This window comes from Leuresthes tenuis, unplaced genomic scaffold (assembly GCF_036924035.1).
Source record: "Leuresthes tenuis unplaced genomic scaffold, fLeuTen1.0.hap1 SCAF_24, whole genome shotgun sequence".
NCBI lineage: Eukaryota > Metazoa > Chordata > Actinopteri > Atheriniformes > Atherinopsidae > Leuresthes > Leuresthes tenuis.
In genome coordinates, this window is record NW_027325378.1 from 13,600 (window position 1) to 31,853 (window position 18,254).

At 49.4% G+C, this 18,254-nt stretch overlaps 1 protein-coding gene across 1 annotated transcript; it reads right to left on the reverse strand.

The window, feature by feature from the left end:
• Window positions 1-6,772: 6,772 nt before the first annotated feature.
• cavin4b (caveolae associated protein 4b) lies at window positions 6,773-15,658 on the reverse strand. Its single transcript, XM_072378312.1, has 2 exons — window positions 15,296-15,658; window positions 6,773-7,379 (listed from the first exon to the last, which is right to left on the reverse strand). The coding sequence occupies exons 1-2, from the start codon at window positions 15,656-15,658 to the stop codon at window positions 6,825-6,827; spliced, it is 918 nt and encodes a 305-aa protein (XP_072234413.1). The 3' UTR covers window positions 6,773-6,824.
• Window positions 15,659-18,254: the final 2,596 nt, after the last annotated feature.

Sequence of the window (18,254 nt, forward strand, 5' to 3'; positions counted from 1 at the left end):
TTTAGCAAAGTTTTCGGTGTTTAGACAGTTTGATAAAAGACCAGAAAAGACTTTTCCACTTTTCTTCACAGCAGGACTTTTTTCCTGCAGTTTGGTCTCATTCTCAGTCTTCTTCTTCTTCTTCTGCTCCCCCACATAATGTTCTTTAATGTGTGCACGTGTTGTCTAATCTTTGAAAATAGACGGTTTGAAACTCAGAAGCTGATTTTTGTCTCATTTCCACTTTTACTGTAAAAGCTGCCTCTGAAAAAACATTTAAACACCTCAAACTTTCACCTGCAGCCGGCGTCCTTCAGGAGGAGCTTCAGCTCTGACGGCGACAACATCAGAACATTTACTGTCATGTAAAAACAAAACAAAATCTGAAAAGTATCGCATTAGAAAACCTGACTCAGCCAAACTGGACCCAGCTGCACAGAGAAATCTACCCAAAAATAAGCACCTCTGCTGAAACATTATCTTTTAAAGACATTTTAATCAGCTCTTGGGATTAATCTCTAAAGTCTAAAGAGACAGAAAGAGAGTAAAGACTAAAGAGAGGTTGTCCTCGGCCCCTGAGCCTGTGGCTGGATGCACGATGCATTCAGGAACAGTAAGGAGAGAACAAACGCACGATGCATTCAGGAACAGTAAGGAGAGAACAAACGCACGATGCATTCAGGAACAGTAAGGAGAGAACAAACACACGATGCATTCAGGAACAGTAAGGAGGGAACAAACACACGATGCATTCATGAACAGTAAGGAGAGAACAAACGCACGATGCATTCAGGAACAGTAAGGAGAGAACAAACACACGATGCATTCAGGAACAGTAAGGAGAGAACAAACGCACGATGCATTCAGGAACAGTAAGGAGAGAACAAACGCACGATGCATTCAGGAACAGTAAGGAGAGAACAAACACACGATGCATTCAGGAACAGTAAGGAGGGAACAAACACACGATGCATTCAGGAACAGTAAGGAGAGAACAAACGCACGATGCATTCAGGAACAGTAAGGAGAGAACAAACACACGATGCATTCAGGAACAGTAAGGAGGGAACAAACACACGATGCATTCATGAACAGTAAGGAGAGAACAAACGCACGATGCATTCAGGAACAGTAAGGAGAGAACAAACACACGATGCATTCATGAACAGTAAGGAGAGAACAAACACACGATGCATTCAGGAACAGTAAGGAGAGAACAAACACACGATGCATTCAGGAACAGTAAGGAGAGAACAAACACACGATGCATTCATGAACAGTAAGGAGAGAACAAACACACGATGCATTCAGGAACAGTAAGGAGAGAACAAACACACGATGCATTCAGGAACAGTAAGGAGAGAACAAACACACGATGCATTCAGGAACAGTAAGGAGAGAACAAACACACGATGCATTCAGGAACAGTAAGGAGAGAACAAACACACGATGCATTCAGGAACAGTAAGGAGAGAACAAACGCACGATGCATTCATGAACAGTAAGGAGAGAACAAACGCACGATGCATTCATGAACAGTAAGGAGAGAACAAACACACGATGCATTCAGGAACAGTAAGGAGAGAACAAACACACGATGCATTCAGGAACAGTAAGGAGAGAACAAACACACGATGCATTCATGAACAGTAAGGAGAGAACAAATGCACGATGCATTCAGGAACAGTAAGGAGAGAACAAACACAAGATGCATTCAGGAACAGTAAGGAGAGAACAAACACACGATGCATTCAGGAACAGTAAGGAGAGAACAAACGCACGATGCATTCAGGAACAGTAAGGAGAGAACAAACACAAGATGCATTCAGGAACAGTAAGGAGAGATCAAACACACGATGCATTCAGGAACAGTAAGGAGAGAACAAACACACGATGCATTCAGGAACAGTAAGGAGAGAACAAACACACGATGCATTCAGGAACAGTAAGGAGGGAACAAACACACGATGCATTCAGGAACAGTAAGGAGAGAACAAACACACGATGCCATCACACTGAAACAGCTGAAAGACGCACTCTGGGTAAACTTTTATTTTTCCAACGGGACAAACACAAAATGCTTTAAAGTTTAGTTTGATGGACTGCAGCTCACTCGCTAACTAAAGCTAAAAAATCCAAAGTTACTGTGGAAACACGGACAATCAGAACGTTTATGGGATGTTCTGCTGCAGGGGCCCGACCCGAAGCCACCAGGGATCCTCATTGTAAAGGTTCGAAGGCAGCGTTGGAGCCCCGCCTCCCTGCAGGAACCAATCAGGCTGCGGCTGCCCTTTGACCTGCAAACATCCCCTTCCTAATCTCTGCAGCTCAGGAAGTCTGAGCCCTGCCGCTGGAACGGTTTGGAGACTGGAGCTGGTGCGTCGGAGCACTTTTCAGCATGTTTTCACGCTCAGTTGAACCCTGTAGGAAGGAGCTGACGTGTCTGAAAGCAGGTGAAGTTCAGCTCAGACCTGCAGCAGCCAGGCAGGAGGCTCATTAGCCCAGTTTTCCACCAAAACCTCCAGGAACTTTAGGCCCAGATGCAGCAGAATAGCAGCTTTTATGCTCAGATTTACAGCTGTTCGGTGAGATAAGGAGATGTGGAAGATCTCCTGAACTCTCAGTGAACTTTAGTAAATCTTTCTTATCTAATTGATCAATATTTAGATATTTCTTAGCAAATAAATGAGAGTTCTGAGATCCTGGAGCATTTAACTAATATCTGGGCAATAAACAAAAATACTTTATTACAGTTTAGTGATTAAAATATTTATTAGTATGAATAAAATGTAGCTTAACGTTTGATTTCATGTCTTCACAATGCAGTTTTTTTTGGGCAGTGACGGGTAAACAGTCCACAAACCAGAGTCCGATTCTCAGGTCCGGTTTCTCAGACCCGATCCGGAACCCGGTCCAGATGGAGACGCTTTCTTTGTGCCATCCTGATGCAGGAGCTCAGAACCCACGAAGAGCTCTACAGGAACAAACCACCCCATTCTGACTGTTCTTCCCAACACAGAGTCCAGTTTATTTCACAGAACCTCCAACAGAACCACCCCATACATAAACTCCTGTCCATCTACATCACATTTCAAGCTCATCAACATGCAAACAAGTGAGCAGCAGCAGGGCCTTAAGCTTTGTGGAGCAGTTAACTGAGCAGCAAATCAAAAAATGACTCTTTATACTAACAAATCTGCTAATAATTGTCCTGAAACACAGTTAGAAACCCCCCTGATGTCAGGAATCTGCTAATAATTGTCCTGAAGCACAGTTAGAAACCCCCCTGATGTCAGGAATCTGCTAATAATTGTCCTGAAACACAGTTAGAAACTCCCCTGATGTCAGGAATCTGCTAATAATTGTCCTGAAGCACAGTTAGAAACCCCCCTGATGTCAGGAATCTGCTAATAATTGTCCTGAAGCACAGTTAGAAACCCCCCTGATGTCAGGAATCTGCTAATAATTGTCCTGAAGCACAGTTAGAAACCCCCCTGATGTCAGGAATCTGCTAATAATTGTCCTGAAGCACAGTTAGAAACCCCCCTGATGTCAGGAATCTGCTAATAATTGTCCTGAAGCACAGTTAGAAACTCCCCTGATGTCAGGAATCTGCTAATAATTGTCCTGAAACACAGTTAGAAACTCCCCTGATGTCAGGAATCTGCTAATAATTGTCCTGAAGCACAGTTAGAAACCCCCCTGATGTCAGGAATCTGCTAATAATTGTCCTGAAGCACAGTTAGAAACTCCCCTGATGTCAGGAATCTGCTAATAATTGTCCTGAAGCACAGTTAGAAACCCCCCTGATGTCAGGAATCTGCTAATAATTGTCCTGAAACACAGTTAGAAACTCCCCTGATGTCAGGAATCTGCTAATAATTGTCCTGAAGCACAGTTAGAAACTCCCCTGATGTCAGGAATCTGCTAATAATTGTCCTGAAACACAGTTAGAAACTCCCCTGATGTCAGGAATCTGCTAATAATTGTCCTGAAACACAGTTAGAAACCCCCCTGATGTCAGGAATCTGCTAATAATTGTCCTGAAGCACAGTTAGAAACCCCCCTGATGTCAGGAATCTGCTAATAATTGTCCTGAAGCACAGTTAGAAACCCCCCTGATGTCAGGAATCTGCTAATAATTGTCCTGAAGCACAGTTAGAAACTCCCCTGATGTCAGGAATCTGCTAATAATTGTCCTGAAGCACAGTTAGAAACTCCCCTGATGTCAGGAATCTGCTAATAATTGTCCCAAAGCACAGTTAGAAACCCCCCTGATGTCAGGAATCTGCTAATAATTGTCCTGAAGCACAGTTAGAAACTCCCCTGATGTCAGGAATCTGCTAATAATTGTCCTGAAGCACAGTTAGAAACTCCCCTGATGTCAGGAATCTGCTAATAATTGTCCCAAAGCACAGTTAGAAACCCCCCTGATGTCAGGAATCTGCTAATAATTGTCCTGAAGCACAGTTAGAAACCCCCCTGATGTCAGGAATCTGCTAATAATTGTCCTGAAGCACAGTTAGAAACCCCCCTGATGTCAGGAATCTGCTAATAATTGTCCTGAAGCACAGTTAGAAACCCCCCTGATGTCAGGAATCTGCTAATAATTGTCCTGAAGCACAGTTAGAAACTCCCCTGATGTCAGGAATCTGCTAATAATTGTCCTGAAACACAGTTAGAAACCGCCCTGATGTCAGGAATCTGCTAATAATTGTCCTGAAGCACAGTTAGAAACCCCCCTGATGTCAGGAATCTGCTAATAATTGTCCTGAAGCACAGTTAGAAACCCCCCTGATGTCAGGAATCTGCTAATAATTGTCCTGAAGCACAGTTAGAAACTCCCCTGATGTCAGGAATCTGCTAATAATTGTCCTGAAGCACAGTTAGAAACCCCCCTGATGTCAGGAATCTGCTAATAATTGTCCTGAAACACAGTTAGAAACCCCCCTGATGTCAGGAATCTGCTAATAATTGTCCTGAAGCACAGTTAGAAACCCCCCTGATGTCAGGAATCTGCTAATAATTGTCCTGAAACACAGTTAGAAACCCCCCTGATGACAGGAATCTGCTAATAATTGTCCTGAAGCACAGTTAGAAACCCCCCTGATGTCAGGAATCTGCTAATAATTGTCCTGAAGCACAGTTAGAAACCCCCCTGATGTGAGGAATCTGCTAATAATTGTCCTGAAGCACAGTTAGAAACCCCCCTGATGTCAGGAATCTGCTAATAATTGTCCTGAAGCACAGTTAGAAACTCCCCTGATGTCAGGAATCTGCTAATAATTGTCCTGAAGCACAGTTAGAAACCCCCCTGATGTGAGGAATCTGCTAATAATTGTCCTGAAGCACAGTTAGAAACTCCCCTGATGTCAGGAATCTGCTAATAATTGTCCTGAAGCACAGTTAGAAACCCCCCTGATGTCAGGAATCTGCTAATAATTGTCCTGAAGCACAGTTAGAAACCCCCCTGATGACAGGAATCTGCTAATAATTGTCCTGAAACACAGTTAGAAACCGCCCTGATGTCAGGAATCTGCTAATAATTGTCCTGAAGCACAGTTAGAAACCCCCCTGATGTCAGGAATCTGCTAATAATTGTCCTGAAGCACAGTTAGAAACCCCCCTGATGACAGGAATCTGCTAATAATTGTCCTGAAGCACAGTTAGAAACCCCCCTGATGTCAGGAATCTGCTAATAATTGTCCTGAAGCACAGTTAGAAACCCCCCTGATGTCAGGAATCTGCTAATAATTGTCCTGAAGCACAGTTAGAAACCCCCCTGATGTCAGGAATCTGCTAATAATTGTCCTGAAGCACAGTTAGAAACCCCCCTGATGTCAGGAATCTGCTAATAATTGTCCTGAAGCACAATTAGAAACTCCCCTGATGTCAGGAATCTGCTAATAATTGTCCTGAAGCACAGTTAGAAACCCCCCTGATGTCAGGAATCTGCTAATAATTGTCCTGAAGCACAGTTAGAAACCCCCCTGATGACAGGAATCTGCTAATAATTGTCCTGAAGCACAGTTAGAAACCCCCCTGATGACAGGAATCTGCTAATAATTGTCCTGAAGCACAGTTAGAAACCCCCCTGATGTCAGGAATCTGCTAATAATTGTCCTGAAGCACAGTTAGAAACCCCCCTGATGTTAGGAATCTGCTAATAATTGTCCTGAAGCACAGTTAGAAACCCCCCTGATGTCAGGAATCTGCTAATAATTGTCCTGAAGCACAGTTAGAAACCCCCCTGATGTCAGGAATCTGCTAATAATTGTCCTGAAGCACAGTTAGAAACCCCCCTGATGTCAGGAATCTGCTAATAATTGTCCTGAAACACAGTTAGAAACCCCCCTGATGTCAGGAATCTGCTAATAATTGTCCTGAAGCACAGTTAGAAACTCCCCTGATGTCAGGAATCTGCTAATAATTGTCCTGAAGCACAGTTAGAACCCCCCTGATGTCAGGAATCTGCTAATAATTGTCCTGAAGCACAGTTAGAAACCCCCCTGATGTCAGGAATCTGCTAATAATTGTCCTGAAACACAGTTAGAAACCCCCCTGATGTCAGGAATCTGCTAATAATTGTCCTGAAGCACAGTTAGAAACCCCCCTGATGTCAGGAATCTGCTAATAATTGTCCTGAAGCACAGTTAGAAACCCCCCTGATGTCAGGAATCTGCCGGATTATCGCCCTGATGTTCAGTCGGAGCCGGTTGGCCCGTTCTCTGCTCACTTCCTTCACCTTCTACCAATGTTCCTCTTTGCTGATGCAGTTCTGCTGATTGGCAGAACACTTCCTGTCACTCGCTCACGTCCAAAGAAAGCGGCCCGGATGCGGAGGCTTATGACAGCTGCTTCATGTCGTACATCGGCACCTCGGACTCCTCCGCCTTGCCCTCCTCGTCGGCTGCCTTGGCGGCTGGCGGGCTGCCCTTGTGGCCCTTGGGAGGAGGGATGGGCACGGCCCCCTCTGAGGCCCCCTCGGCTCCTTCCTGGCCCTCCGCCACAGTCCTCTCCTTCTTCAGGTTGAGCTTCGCAGGGACGCTCTTGGTGATGGTCTCCTTCAGCCTCTCCCCGGACTGACGGATCTTCTCACGCCGCTCGGCCGTCACGATGCGCTCGCCAAGTTTGTTGACCTTGGTGCCCAGGTTCTCGCGGGTCTTGCTCATGTTCTCCTTGGAGAAGGTTGCTTTGAAGCTCTCGATGCGACTCAGGCCGCTCTTCTTGGCCCGGCCTGCAGCCGAGGAGTCCGCCTCCTCCACCACCATGTACTCCTCGTCCGACTCTGGAGGGAGCTCGAAGTTGTCCGGCTGCACCTCGGGCTTGGCGGCGGCGGCCCCGCCGCTGGACTCCGCCGGCTCGTTGCCGGGGGCGACGGCTTTCACCTCCTGGTCGCCCTGAAGCAGAGCACAGCACAGAGAGTGAACTCCTCCACTTCACACTTTGTAACGTAACATTCTTTCAGACGTTTGATGGTGATGTCGGGTTTAAATCTGTGGCTAAAGTGCGTCACGCAGACCTGAGCAAGCCTCCAGAAATAACCTGCAGCACCTGTTTCTGCAGCTCAGCTGCAGGAAGCTAAACATATCAGCGAGCCGAGCTGGATCCCTTTCAGCTTCAGGCTGCATCATGGCTGCATCTGATCCTCTGAGATCAGGTGACACAAACATGGAGCTGCAAACGGACTGAGGCTGACCCTGATTCATGGTTAAACCTCAGCTGTTCACACTGCCTCCAGAAAACTAGCCAACAAAATACGTTGTTATTTCAGGAGAAAAGTTTAATCTGCTCGGGCCAAGTTGAGCCAGATGTTCTGGGTCATAAATCTGCTGGAGACCCGAACACCTGAACCATAAAACTGTGTTTTATCAGGGTTAAACTCCCTTTCAGCCCAGGCTAGCGCGCTAATAGCGCTATCAGGATCTTTGATTACATGCATCATCGGCACTATGTGACACCTGAGAGGGAGGCTGACATTTCCAGAGCTGTGCATCGCTCTCATAACCGAGGCCCACAGCAGCAGCTTGTGGCTCAGTTTGTTCACAAGCTGGAAGTGCAGAAACACACCCAGAAACCTGGTTTGTTCTGAGCGGAAACTTCAGCGCTGCTGCCTGGCGCTTAAAGCTGGAAACGAGCCTTTTCAAACTAATGAACAGGCAGTGGTGGTTGAGTTATATTTTCTATAGTTTCCAGACTAATCATCCATCAGGAGCTACAACGTTATTTAGGAATAAAATCAGGGAGGAGGTCGCAGGTCACGACCCCAGCTGACCCCGTGTCATCACAGCCCTGAACCCCACAGCTTCACCTCTCCTCCGGAGCCTTTTCTCCACCGGCAGCGGCCTGTTGGCAGCTCACAAAATGATCAGACCAGGGTTACAAGGGGATGAGCAGATAACTATATTAGGAGATGGTGGCCGCTCAGCCTCAGAATAACCCGGTGTGTCAGTGCTCAGCTGGCACAGTCACTTACTCCAGCTCTGAGAGCTCAACACATGCTGCAAGGTGGAGCTGTTTCCCGTTTTCATGGTGGAGCCATGCTCCGTGATATGGTGCCTCACACAGGGCACCCGATAAAGCTGCAGCTCGACCTTTGACCTCAGCATCTGTGGTGGACAAACAAGATCTTCCTCCCATCAGAACAAGGCTGAGTGTAACAGCCATGATCCCTCAGGGCCACCGTAGCAGCTAAAAACTACTGGACCTGGTCCATGATGAGATAAAAAAGAGGAGGCAGCTCATGTGTGATCCAACAGCCCGATGGAACCTGTTTCTGCAGCTAACAAGCAGAAGGAGGCTGGAACCTCGACTGTTTCTGCAGCTAACAAGCAGAAGGAGGCTGGAACCTCGACTGTTTCTGCAGCTAACAAGCAGAAGGAGGCTGGAACCTCGACTGTTTCTGCAGCTAACAAGCAGAAGGAGGCTGGAACCTCGACTGTTTCTGCAGCTAACAAGCAGAAGGAGGCTGGAACCTCGACTGTTTCTGCAGCTAACAAGCAGAAGGAGGCTGGAACCTCGACTGTTTCTGCAGCTAACAAGCAGAAGGAGGCTGGAACCTGGACTGTTTCTGCAGCTAACAAGCAGAAGGAGGCTGGAACCTCGACTGTCTCTGCAGCTAACAAGCAGAAGGAGGCTGGAACCTGGACTGTTTCTGCAGCTAACAAGCAGAAGGAGGCTGGAACCTCGACTGTTTCTGCAGCTAACAAGCAGAAGGAGGCTGGAACCTCGACTGTTTCTGCAGCTAACAAGCAGAAGGAGGCTGGAACCTCGACTGTTTCTGCAGCTAACAAGCAGAAGGAGGCTGGAACCTCGACTGTTTCTGCAGCTAACAAGCAGAAGGAGGCTGGAACCTCGGCTGTTTCTGCAGCTAACAAGCAGAAGGAGGATGGAACCTCGACTGTTTCTGCAGCTAACAAGCAGAAGGAGGCTGGAACCTCGACTGTTTCTGCAGCTAACAAGCAGAAGGAGGCTGGAACCTCGACTGTTTCTGCAGCTAACAAGCAGAAGGAGGCTGGAACCTGGACTGTTTCTGCAGCTAACAAGCAGAAGGAGGGTGGAACCTCGACTGTTTCTGCAGCTAACAAGCAGAAGGAGGCTGGAACCTCGACTGTTTCTGCAGCTAACAAGCAGAAGGAGGCTGGAACCTCGGCTGTTTCTGCAGCTAACAAGCAGAAGGAGGCTGGAACCTCGACTGTTTCTGCAGCTAACAAGCAGAAGGAGGATGGAACCTCGACTGTTTCTGCAGCTAACAAGCAGAAGGAGGCTGGAACCTCGACTGTTTCTGCAGCTAACAAGCAGAAGGAGGCTGGAACCTCGACTGTTTCTGCAGCTAACAAGCAGAAGGAGGCTGGAACCTGGACTGTTTCTGCAGCTAACAAGCAGAAGGAGGGTGGAACCTCGACTGTTTCTGCAGCTAACAAGCAGAAGGAGGCTGGAACCTCGACTGTTTCTGCAGCTAACAAGCAGAAGGAGGCTGGAACCTCGGCTGTTTCTGCAGCTAACAAGCAGAAGGAGGCTGGAACCTCGGCTGTTTCTGCAGCTAACAAGCAGAAGGAGGCTGGAACCTCGACTGTTTCTGCAGCTAACAAGCAGAAGGAGGCTGGAACCTGGACTGTTTCTGCAGCTAACAAGCAGAAGGAGGCTGGAACCTGGACTGTTTCTGCAGCTAACAAGCAGAAGGAGGCTGGAACCTCGACTGTTTCTGCAGCTAACAAGCAGAAGGAGGCTGGAACCTCGACTGTTTCTGCAGCTAACAAGCAGAAGGAGGCTGGAACCTCGACTGTTTCTGCAGCTAACAAGCAGAAGGAGGCTGGAACCTCGACTGTTTCTGCAGCTAACAAGCAGAAGGAGGCTGGAACCTCGACTGTTTCTGCAGCTAACAAGCAGAAGGAGGCTGGAACCTCGACTGTCTCTGCAGCTAACAAGCAGAAGGAGGCTGGAACCTGGACTGTTTCTGCAGCTAACAAGCAGAAGGAGGCTGGAACCTCGACTGTTTCTGCAGCTAACAAGCAGAAGGAGGCTGGAACCTCGACTGTTTCTGCAGCTAACAAGCAGAAGGAGGCCGGAACCTCGACTGTTTCTGCAGCTAACAAGCAGAAGGAGGCCGGAACCTCGACTGTTTCTGCAGCTAACAAGCAGAAGGAGGCCGGAACCTCGACTGTTTCTGCAGCTAACAAGCAGAAGGAGGCCGGAACCTCGACTATTTCTGCAGCTAACAAGCAGAAGGAGGCTGGAACCTCGACTGTTTCTGCAGCTAACAAGCAGAAGGAGGCTGGAACCTCGACTGTTTCTGCAGCTAACAAGCAGAAGGAGGCTGGAACCTCGACTGTCTCTGCAGCTAACAAGCAGAAGGAGGCTGGAACCTGGACTGTTTCTGCAGCTAACAAGCAGAAGGAGGCTGGAACCTCGACTGTTTCTGCAGCTAACAAGCAGAAGGAGGCTGGAACCTGGACTGTTTCTGCAGCTAACAAGCAGAAGGAGGCTGGAACCTGGACTGTTTCTGCAGCTAACAAGCAGAAGGAGGCTGGAACCTCGACTGTTTCTGCAGCTAACAAGCAGAAGGAGGCTGGAACCTCGACTGTTTCTGCAGCTAACAAGCAGAAGGAGGCTGGAACCTCGACTGTCTCTGCAGCTAACAAGCAGAAGGAGGCTGGAACCTGGACTGTTTCTGCAGCTAACAAGCAGAAGGAGGCTGGAACCTCGACTGTCTCTGCAGCTAACAAGCAGAAGGAGGCTGGAACCTCGACTGTTTCTGCAGCTAACAAGCAGAAGGAGGCTGGAACCTCGACTGTTTCTGCAGCTAACAAGCAGAAGGAGGCTGGAACCTCGACTGTTTCTGCAGCTAACAAGCAGAAGGAGGATGGAACCTCGACTGTTTCTGCAGCTAACAAGCAGAAGGAGGCTGGAACCTGGACTGTTTCTGCAGCTAACAAGCAGAAGGAGGCTGGAACCTCGACTGTTTCTGCAGCTAACAAGCAGAAGGAGGCTGGAACCTCGACTGTTTCTGCAGCTAACAAGCAGAAGGAGGCTGGAACCTCGACTGTTTCTGCAGCTAACAAGCAGAAGGAGGCTGGAACCTCGACTGTCTCTGCAGCTAACAAGCAGAAGGAGGCTGGAACCTCGACTGTTTCTGCAGCTAACAAGCAGAAGGAGGCTGGAACCTCGACTGTTTCTGCAGCTAACAAGCAGAAGGAGGATGGAACCTCGACTGTTTCTGCAGCTAACAAGCAGAAGGAGGCTGGAACCTCGACTGTTTCTGCAGCTAACAAGCAGAAGGAGGCTGGAACCTCGACTGTTTCTGCAGCTAACAAGCAGAAGGAGGCTGGAACCTCGACTGTTTCTGCAGCTAACAAGCAGAAGGAGGCTGGAACCTCGACTGTTTCTGCAGCTAACAAGCAGAAGGAGGCTGGAACCTCGACTGTTTCTGCAGCTAACAAGCAGAAGGAGGCTGGAACCTCGACTGTTTCTGCAGCTAACAAGCAGAAGGAGGATGGAACCTCGACTGTTTCTGCAGCTAACAAGCAGAAGGAGGCTGGAACCTCGACTGTTTCTGCAGCTAACAAGCAGAAGGAGGCTGGAACCTCGGCTGTTTCTGCAGCTAACAAGCAGAAGGAGGCTGGAACCTGGACTGTTTCTGCAGCTAACAAGCAGAAGGAGGCTGGAACCTCGACTGTCTCTGCAGCTAACAAGCAGAAGGAGGCTGGAACCTCGACTGTTTCTGCAGCTAACAAGCAGAAGGAGGCTGGAACCTCGACTGTTTCTGCAGCTAACAAGCAGAAGTAGGCTGGAACCTCGACTGTTTCTGCAGCTAACAAGCAGAAGGAGGCTGGAACCTCGACTGTTTCTGCAGCTAACAAGCAGAAGGAGGCTGGAACCTGGACTGTTTCTGCAGCTAACAAGCAGAAGGAGGCTGGAACCTCGACTGTTTCTGCAGCTAACAAGCAGAAGGAGGCTGGAACCTCGACTGTTTCTGCAGCTAACAAGCAGAAGGAGGCTGGAACCTGGACTGTTTCTGCAGCTAACAAGCAGAAGGAGGCTGGAACCTCGACTGTTTCTGCAGCTAACAAGCAGAAGGAGGCTGGAACCTCGACTGTTTCTGCAGCTAACAAGCAGAAGGAGGCTGGAACCTCGACTGTTTCTGCAGCTAACAAGCAGAAGGAGGCTGGAACCTCGACTGTCTCTGCAGCTAACAAGCAGAAGGAGGCTGGAACCTCGACTGTTTCTGCAGCTAACAAGCAGAAGGAGGCTGGAACCTCGACTGTTTCTGCAGCTAACAAGCAGAAGGAGGCTGGAACCTCGACTGTTTCTGCAGCTAACAAGCAGAAGGAGGCTGGAACCTCGACTGTTTCTGCAGCTAACAAGCAGAAGGAGGCTGGAACCTCGACTGTTTCTGCAGCTAACAAGCAGAAGGAGGCTGGAACCTCGACTGTTTCTGCAGCTAACAAGCAGAAGGAGGCTGGAACCTCGACTGTTTCTGCAGCTAACAAGCAGAAGGAGGCTGGAACCTCGACTGTTTCTGCAGCTAACAAGCAGAAGGAGGCTGGAACCTCGACTGTTTCTGCAGCTAACAAGCAGAAGGAGGCTGGAACCTCGACTGTCTCTGCAGCTAGCAAGCAGAAGGAGGCTGGAATCTCGACTGTTTCTGCAGTTAACAAGCAGAAGGAGGCTGGAACCTCGACTGTTTCTGCAGCTAACAAGCAGAAGGAGGCTGGAACCTCGACTGTTTCTGCAGCTAACAAGCAGAAGGAGGCCGGAACCTCGACTGTTTCTGCAGCTAACAAGCAGAAGGAGGATGGAACCTCGACTGTTTCTGCAGCTAACAAGCAGAAGGAGGCTGGAACCTCGACTGTTTCTGCAGCTAACAAGCAGAAGGAGGCTGGAACCTCGACTGTTTCTGCAGCTAACAAGCAGAAGGAGGCTGGAACCTCGACTGTTTCTGCAGCTAACAAGCAGAAGGAGGCTGGAACCTGGACTGTTTCTGCAGCTAACAAGCAGAAGGAGGCCGGAACCTCGACTGTTTCTGCAGCTAACAAGCAGAAGGAGGCTGGAACCTCGACTGTCTCTGCAGCTAGCAAGCAGAAGGAGGCTGGAATCTCGACTGTTTCTGCAGTTAACAAGCAGAAGGAGGCTGGAACCTCGACTGTTTCTGCAGCTAACAAGCAGAAGGAGGCTGGAACCTCGACTGTTTCTGCAGCTAACAAGCAGAAGGAGGCCGGAACCTCGACTGTTTCTGCAGCTAACAAGCAGAAGGAGGATGGAACCTCGACTGTTTCTGCAGCTAACAAGCAGAAGGAGGCTGGAACCTCGACTGTTTCTGCAGCTAACAAGCAGAAGGAGGCTGGAACCTCGACTGTTTCTGCAGCTAACAAGCAGAAGGAGGCTGGAACCTCGACTGTTTCTGCAGCTAACAAGCAGAAGGAGGCTGGAACCTCGACTGTTTCTGCAGCTAACAAGCAGAAGGAGGCCGGAACCTCGACTGTTTCTGCAGCTAACAAGCAGAAGGAGGCTGGAACCTCGACTGTTTCTGCAGCTAACAAGCAGAAGGAGGCTGGAACCTCGACTGTTTCTGCAGCTAACAAGCAGAAGGAGGCTGGAACCTCGACTGTTTCTGCAGCTAACAAGCAGAAGGAGGCTGGAACCTGGACCGTTTCTGCAGCTAACAAGCAGAAGGAGGCTGGAACCTCGACTGTTTCTGCAGCTAACAAGCAGAAGGAGGCTGGAACCTCGACTGTTTCTGCAGCTAACAAGCAGAAGGAGGCTGGAACCTCGGCTGTTTCTGCAGCTAACAAGCAGAAGGAGGCTGGAACCTCGACTGTTTCTGCAGCTAACAAGCAGAAGGAGGCTGGAACCTGGACTGTTTCTGCAGCTAACAAGCAGAAGGAGGCTGGAACCTGCAGTCAGCTGATAAGGAGGTCAGGTGAGGGGGTGAATACCTGTGAGAGAACTGTGGGAGAGCGCCAGCCGGGACCAGAACTTCCTCAGCAGATCTTTCCCATTTCTTCTTCCATCCTAAACATAAGCACAGCAGCCTGAAGTCCAGCAGCCAATCACGGTGCTGCTGCAGTCTGATGAACAGGTGACCTCACAGACCCCGGGTCAAGAAGCTGGCTGACATGTTGACCTGTTGCTGCTGAGGTCTTCAGGTCAGAGTTCTGACCTCTCCAACATTAGCCATGAAACAAAAGCACCGAAACACCTTAAAATCCAGCCTGCCTCACGGAAACCTTCAGCTGCCTGAAGATGAACACCAAGGATTTCACTCCGAGTGAGAGGTCTCTCTGTTCTGTGCAGTAACCTTTCAGCCGGCCTGCAGAGCTAAAATAACCAGGTCACCGTCCTGTTGGCAGCTGCTAACTGTGAAGGCCAAGCCAGTGAAATGAAGCCGTGTGCGTGTGAGCGTGCACGTGTTGCTATTTCAACCTTAGAGCCAACTGAGACATTTATCCCCCGGCACTAATTTTAAAAAGCCTCAGATGTGGATTAAGAAAGTTTCTCATCAGTCTTTAACTAGAAGAAGAAACCTTTCTGACCAATAAAAGGTGAGCATCCTGCAGCAGATCCAACGGTTTTCCTGCTCTCTTTCAGTCAAAGTTGGGCTTTTAAACCTCTTTAATCCTTGTTTAAGTCATTCTGCTGCTGAACGACCCCTCGGGTCCCAATGATTCTCTCTTGGTTTGAGTCGGGTCAGTACTGGGGTCATCCCAGTTACTCTCTGAATACCTTCAGCCCACCTTCTGAATCCGCTCTTATGAGCATAAAAGAAGAAGCTCAAAGGATCCACGAGGAGGTTCAACACAGTAAACGGCGTTCTTACCTGATAAATCACCACCCTGAACTTGTTCTTGGCCAGCAGGTCGCCCTGGGTGGCCTCCACCTTCTTCACCCGGAGGTTCTGGTTCTCCACGCGCACCCGGACGTCTTTGATGTGGCGGCTGACCTTGCGCGTCTTCTCCAGCAGCCGGTCCACCGTGGAGTTGGTGTTGGCGTGGTCGCTGGTGAGCTTGACCACGTCGGCCTGGATGGTTTTCACCGTGGTCTCCAGCTCCTGCTGACGCTGCTCCATGCGCTGCTGCGTGCTCTGGACGCTGTCCATGAGGCCGGCCACGCGCTCCAGCAACGCCATGATGCTGCCTGCATCATCCCCGCCGCCTGTGGGCATCCCAGCTTTATCTGTCATAGCTGCGTTTCCACTCTGAGTCGCCCGGTCGGTTTGAATCCAACCGAAAAGTTCTGCTACAGTTCGCTCTGTATTGTTGAAGTTTTGAAGCTCACATGTGGGTTAAAGGTTGTGGATCCAAAGAAAAAGAAGGAGTTAAAGAGAGGAAGAGGAGAAGGGAAGAGGACAGGAGGTCTGGAGCACCGCTCAACAACTGGAGGCTGAGCCGAAAACTGATCGGACCAACTCACAGACTCCTCCCTGTTGGACGAGGATGGGAGGGGGAGGAGCTAAAGGAGGAGGAGCTAAAGGAGGAGGGGCTACAAACAGAAGGAGCTACAGGAGGAGGAGCTAAAGGAGGAGGAGCTAAAAACAGAAGGAGCTACAGGAGGAGGAGCTAAAGGAGGAGGAGCTAAAGGAGGAGGGGTTACAAACAGAAGGAACTAAAGGAGGAGGAGCTAAAGGAGGAGGGGCTAAAAACAGAAGGAGCTAAAGGAGGAGGGGCTAAAAACAGAAGGAGCTAAAGGAGGAGGGGCTACAAACAGAAGGAGCTAAAGGAGGAGGGGCTAAAAACAGAAGGAGCGCTGAGAGGATCGGTCCTGAGGGGCCCCACAGACACCGACCCACTCATAGAGAACTAAATGTGGCTCCTGAGGGGCCCGACAGACACCGACCCACTCATAGAGAACTAAATGTGGCTCCTGAGGGGCCCGACAGACACCTACCCGCTCATAGAGAACTAAATGTGGCTCCTGAGGGGCCCCACAGACACCGACCCGCTCATAGAGAACTAAATGTGGCTCCTGAGGGGCCCGACAGACACCTACCCGCTCATAGAGAACTAAATGTGGCTCCTGAGGGGCCCGACAGACACCTACCCGCTCATAGAGAACTAAATGTGGCTCCTGAGGGGCCCCACAGAAACTAAATGTGGCTCCTGAGGGGCCCGACAGACACCGACCTGCTCATAGAGAACTAAATGTGGCTCCTGAGGGGCCCCACAGAAACTAAATGTGGCTCCTGAGGGGCCCGACAGACACCTACCCGCTCATAGAGAACTAAATGTGGCTCCTGAGGGGCCCCACAGAAACTAAATGTGGCTCCTGAGGGGCCCGACAGACACCGACCCGCTCATAGAGAACTAAATGTGGCTCCTGAGGGGCCCGACAGACACCGACCCGCTCATAGAGAACTAAATGTGGCTCCTGAGGGGCCCGACAGACACCGACCCGCTCATAGAGAAGTAAATGTGGCTCCTGAGGGGCCCGACAGACACTAAATGTGGCTCCTGAGGGGCCCGGCAGACACCGACCCGCTCATAGAGATCTTTAAAATGGAAAGTATGTGACAGATAAAGAGCGTCTCCCTGTGTTCTCTGCTGCTAAAAATACAGCAGGGGTAAAGTGACTCCCCGGGCTTCTTTGGGAGATGAGTGTATTAAAAGAAGTGGAAACCCCCCCCCATCTATTCCTCCATCATCCATCTATCAACCATCAACTTTTCAGTTGTTCTGCCTGAATCCTTCCAGGGCGAGACGGGAGGTTTCGGCTCCCTCGGGTCTCCAGATGGAGGGCCATGCTTCCATAAAGCATTCTGAATGCGAACACCTGCTAGAGTCGGGTCGTCCAAATTTGGTTGGAGCCCAAAGTGGGAGGAGCAACAAGTTTTCAGTTAAAGCAACAGCTTGGTATGTTGGAGTCTTTAGGCCCAGCGGGTTGTAAGGAGGGTCCAGCTAATGTCATCTAATCCCATGAGACTGGTATTCAGGATATTTGTGGACTGGATGAACACCTGAGAGTTTGTCATGTTTGGATCCACGTTGGTGGATGTGCGGCTGGTCTTAGAAGATGTTTAATTAGACGGAAAATGGAAAGGAAACTTTACTAAATAAACAAAAACCTACAATGACTGCAAGGTGTTTCCTGTGGCTGAAAACTAAGTGAACCCCTGATCCAGCAGCTTCAGCAGCAGTGAGCTGCAGTGATGGTTTCCTGTGGGACGTTATCAGTCTCTCTCATGGTTCTGGAGGAATCTCGGCCCTCTTCTCTCCAGCGGTGCTTCAGCTCATTGAGGTTTGCAGCATTGGTTTCTGCACAGCTCTCTTAAGGTCCCACCACAGCATTTCAGTCAGGCTGAGGTCTGGACTCTGACTGGACCTTTGCAACACCTTGATTCTTTTCTTTTTCCCACATTCTGCTGTAGATCTGCTGCTGTGTTTGGGATCTTTGTCCTGCTGATGAGCCAGTTTCAGCCCAGCTTTAGCTGTGGGACAGATGGCCTCACATTTGACTCTAGAATACTTTGGTATCCAGAGGAGTTCATGGTGGACTCAATGACTGCAAGGTGCCCAGGTCCTGTGGCTGCAGAACCAGCCCAGATCATCAGCCCTCCACCACCGTGCTTGACAGCTGGTATGAGGTGTTTGTGCTGATATGCTGTGTTTGGTTTCCTCCAAACGTGCTGCTGTGCATTAGGACCAAACATCTCCACTTTGCTCTGGTCTGTCCAAAGGACATTGTTCCAGAAGTCTTGAGCTTTGTTCAGATGCAGCTTTGCAAACCTAAGCTGTGCTGCCATGTTCTTTTTAGAGAGAAGAGGCTTTCTCCTGCAGCCCTTC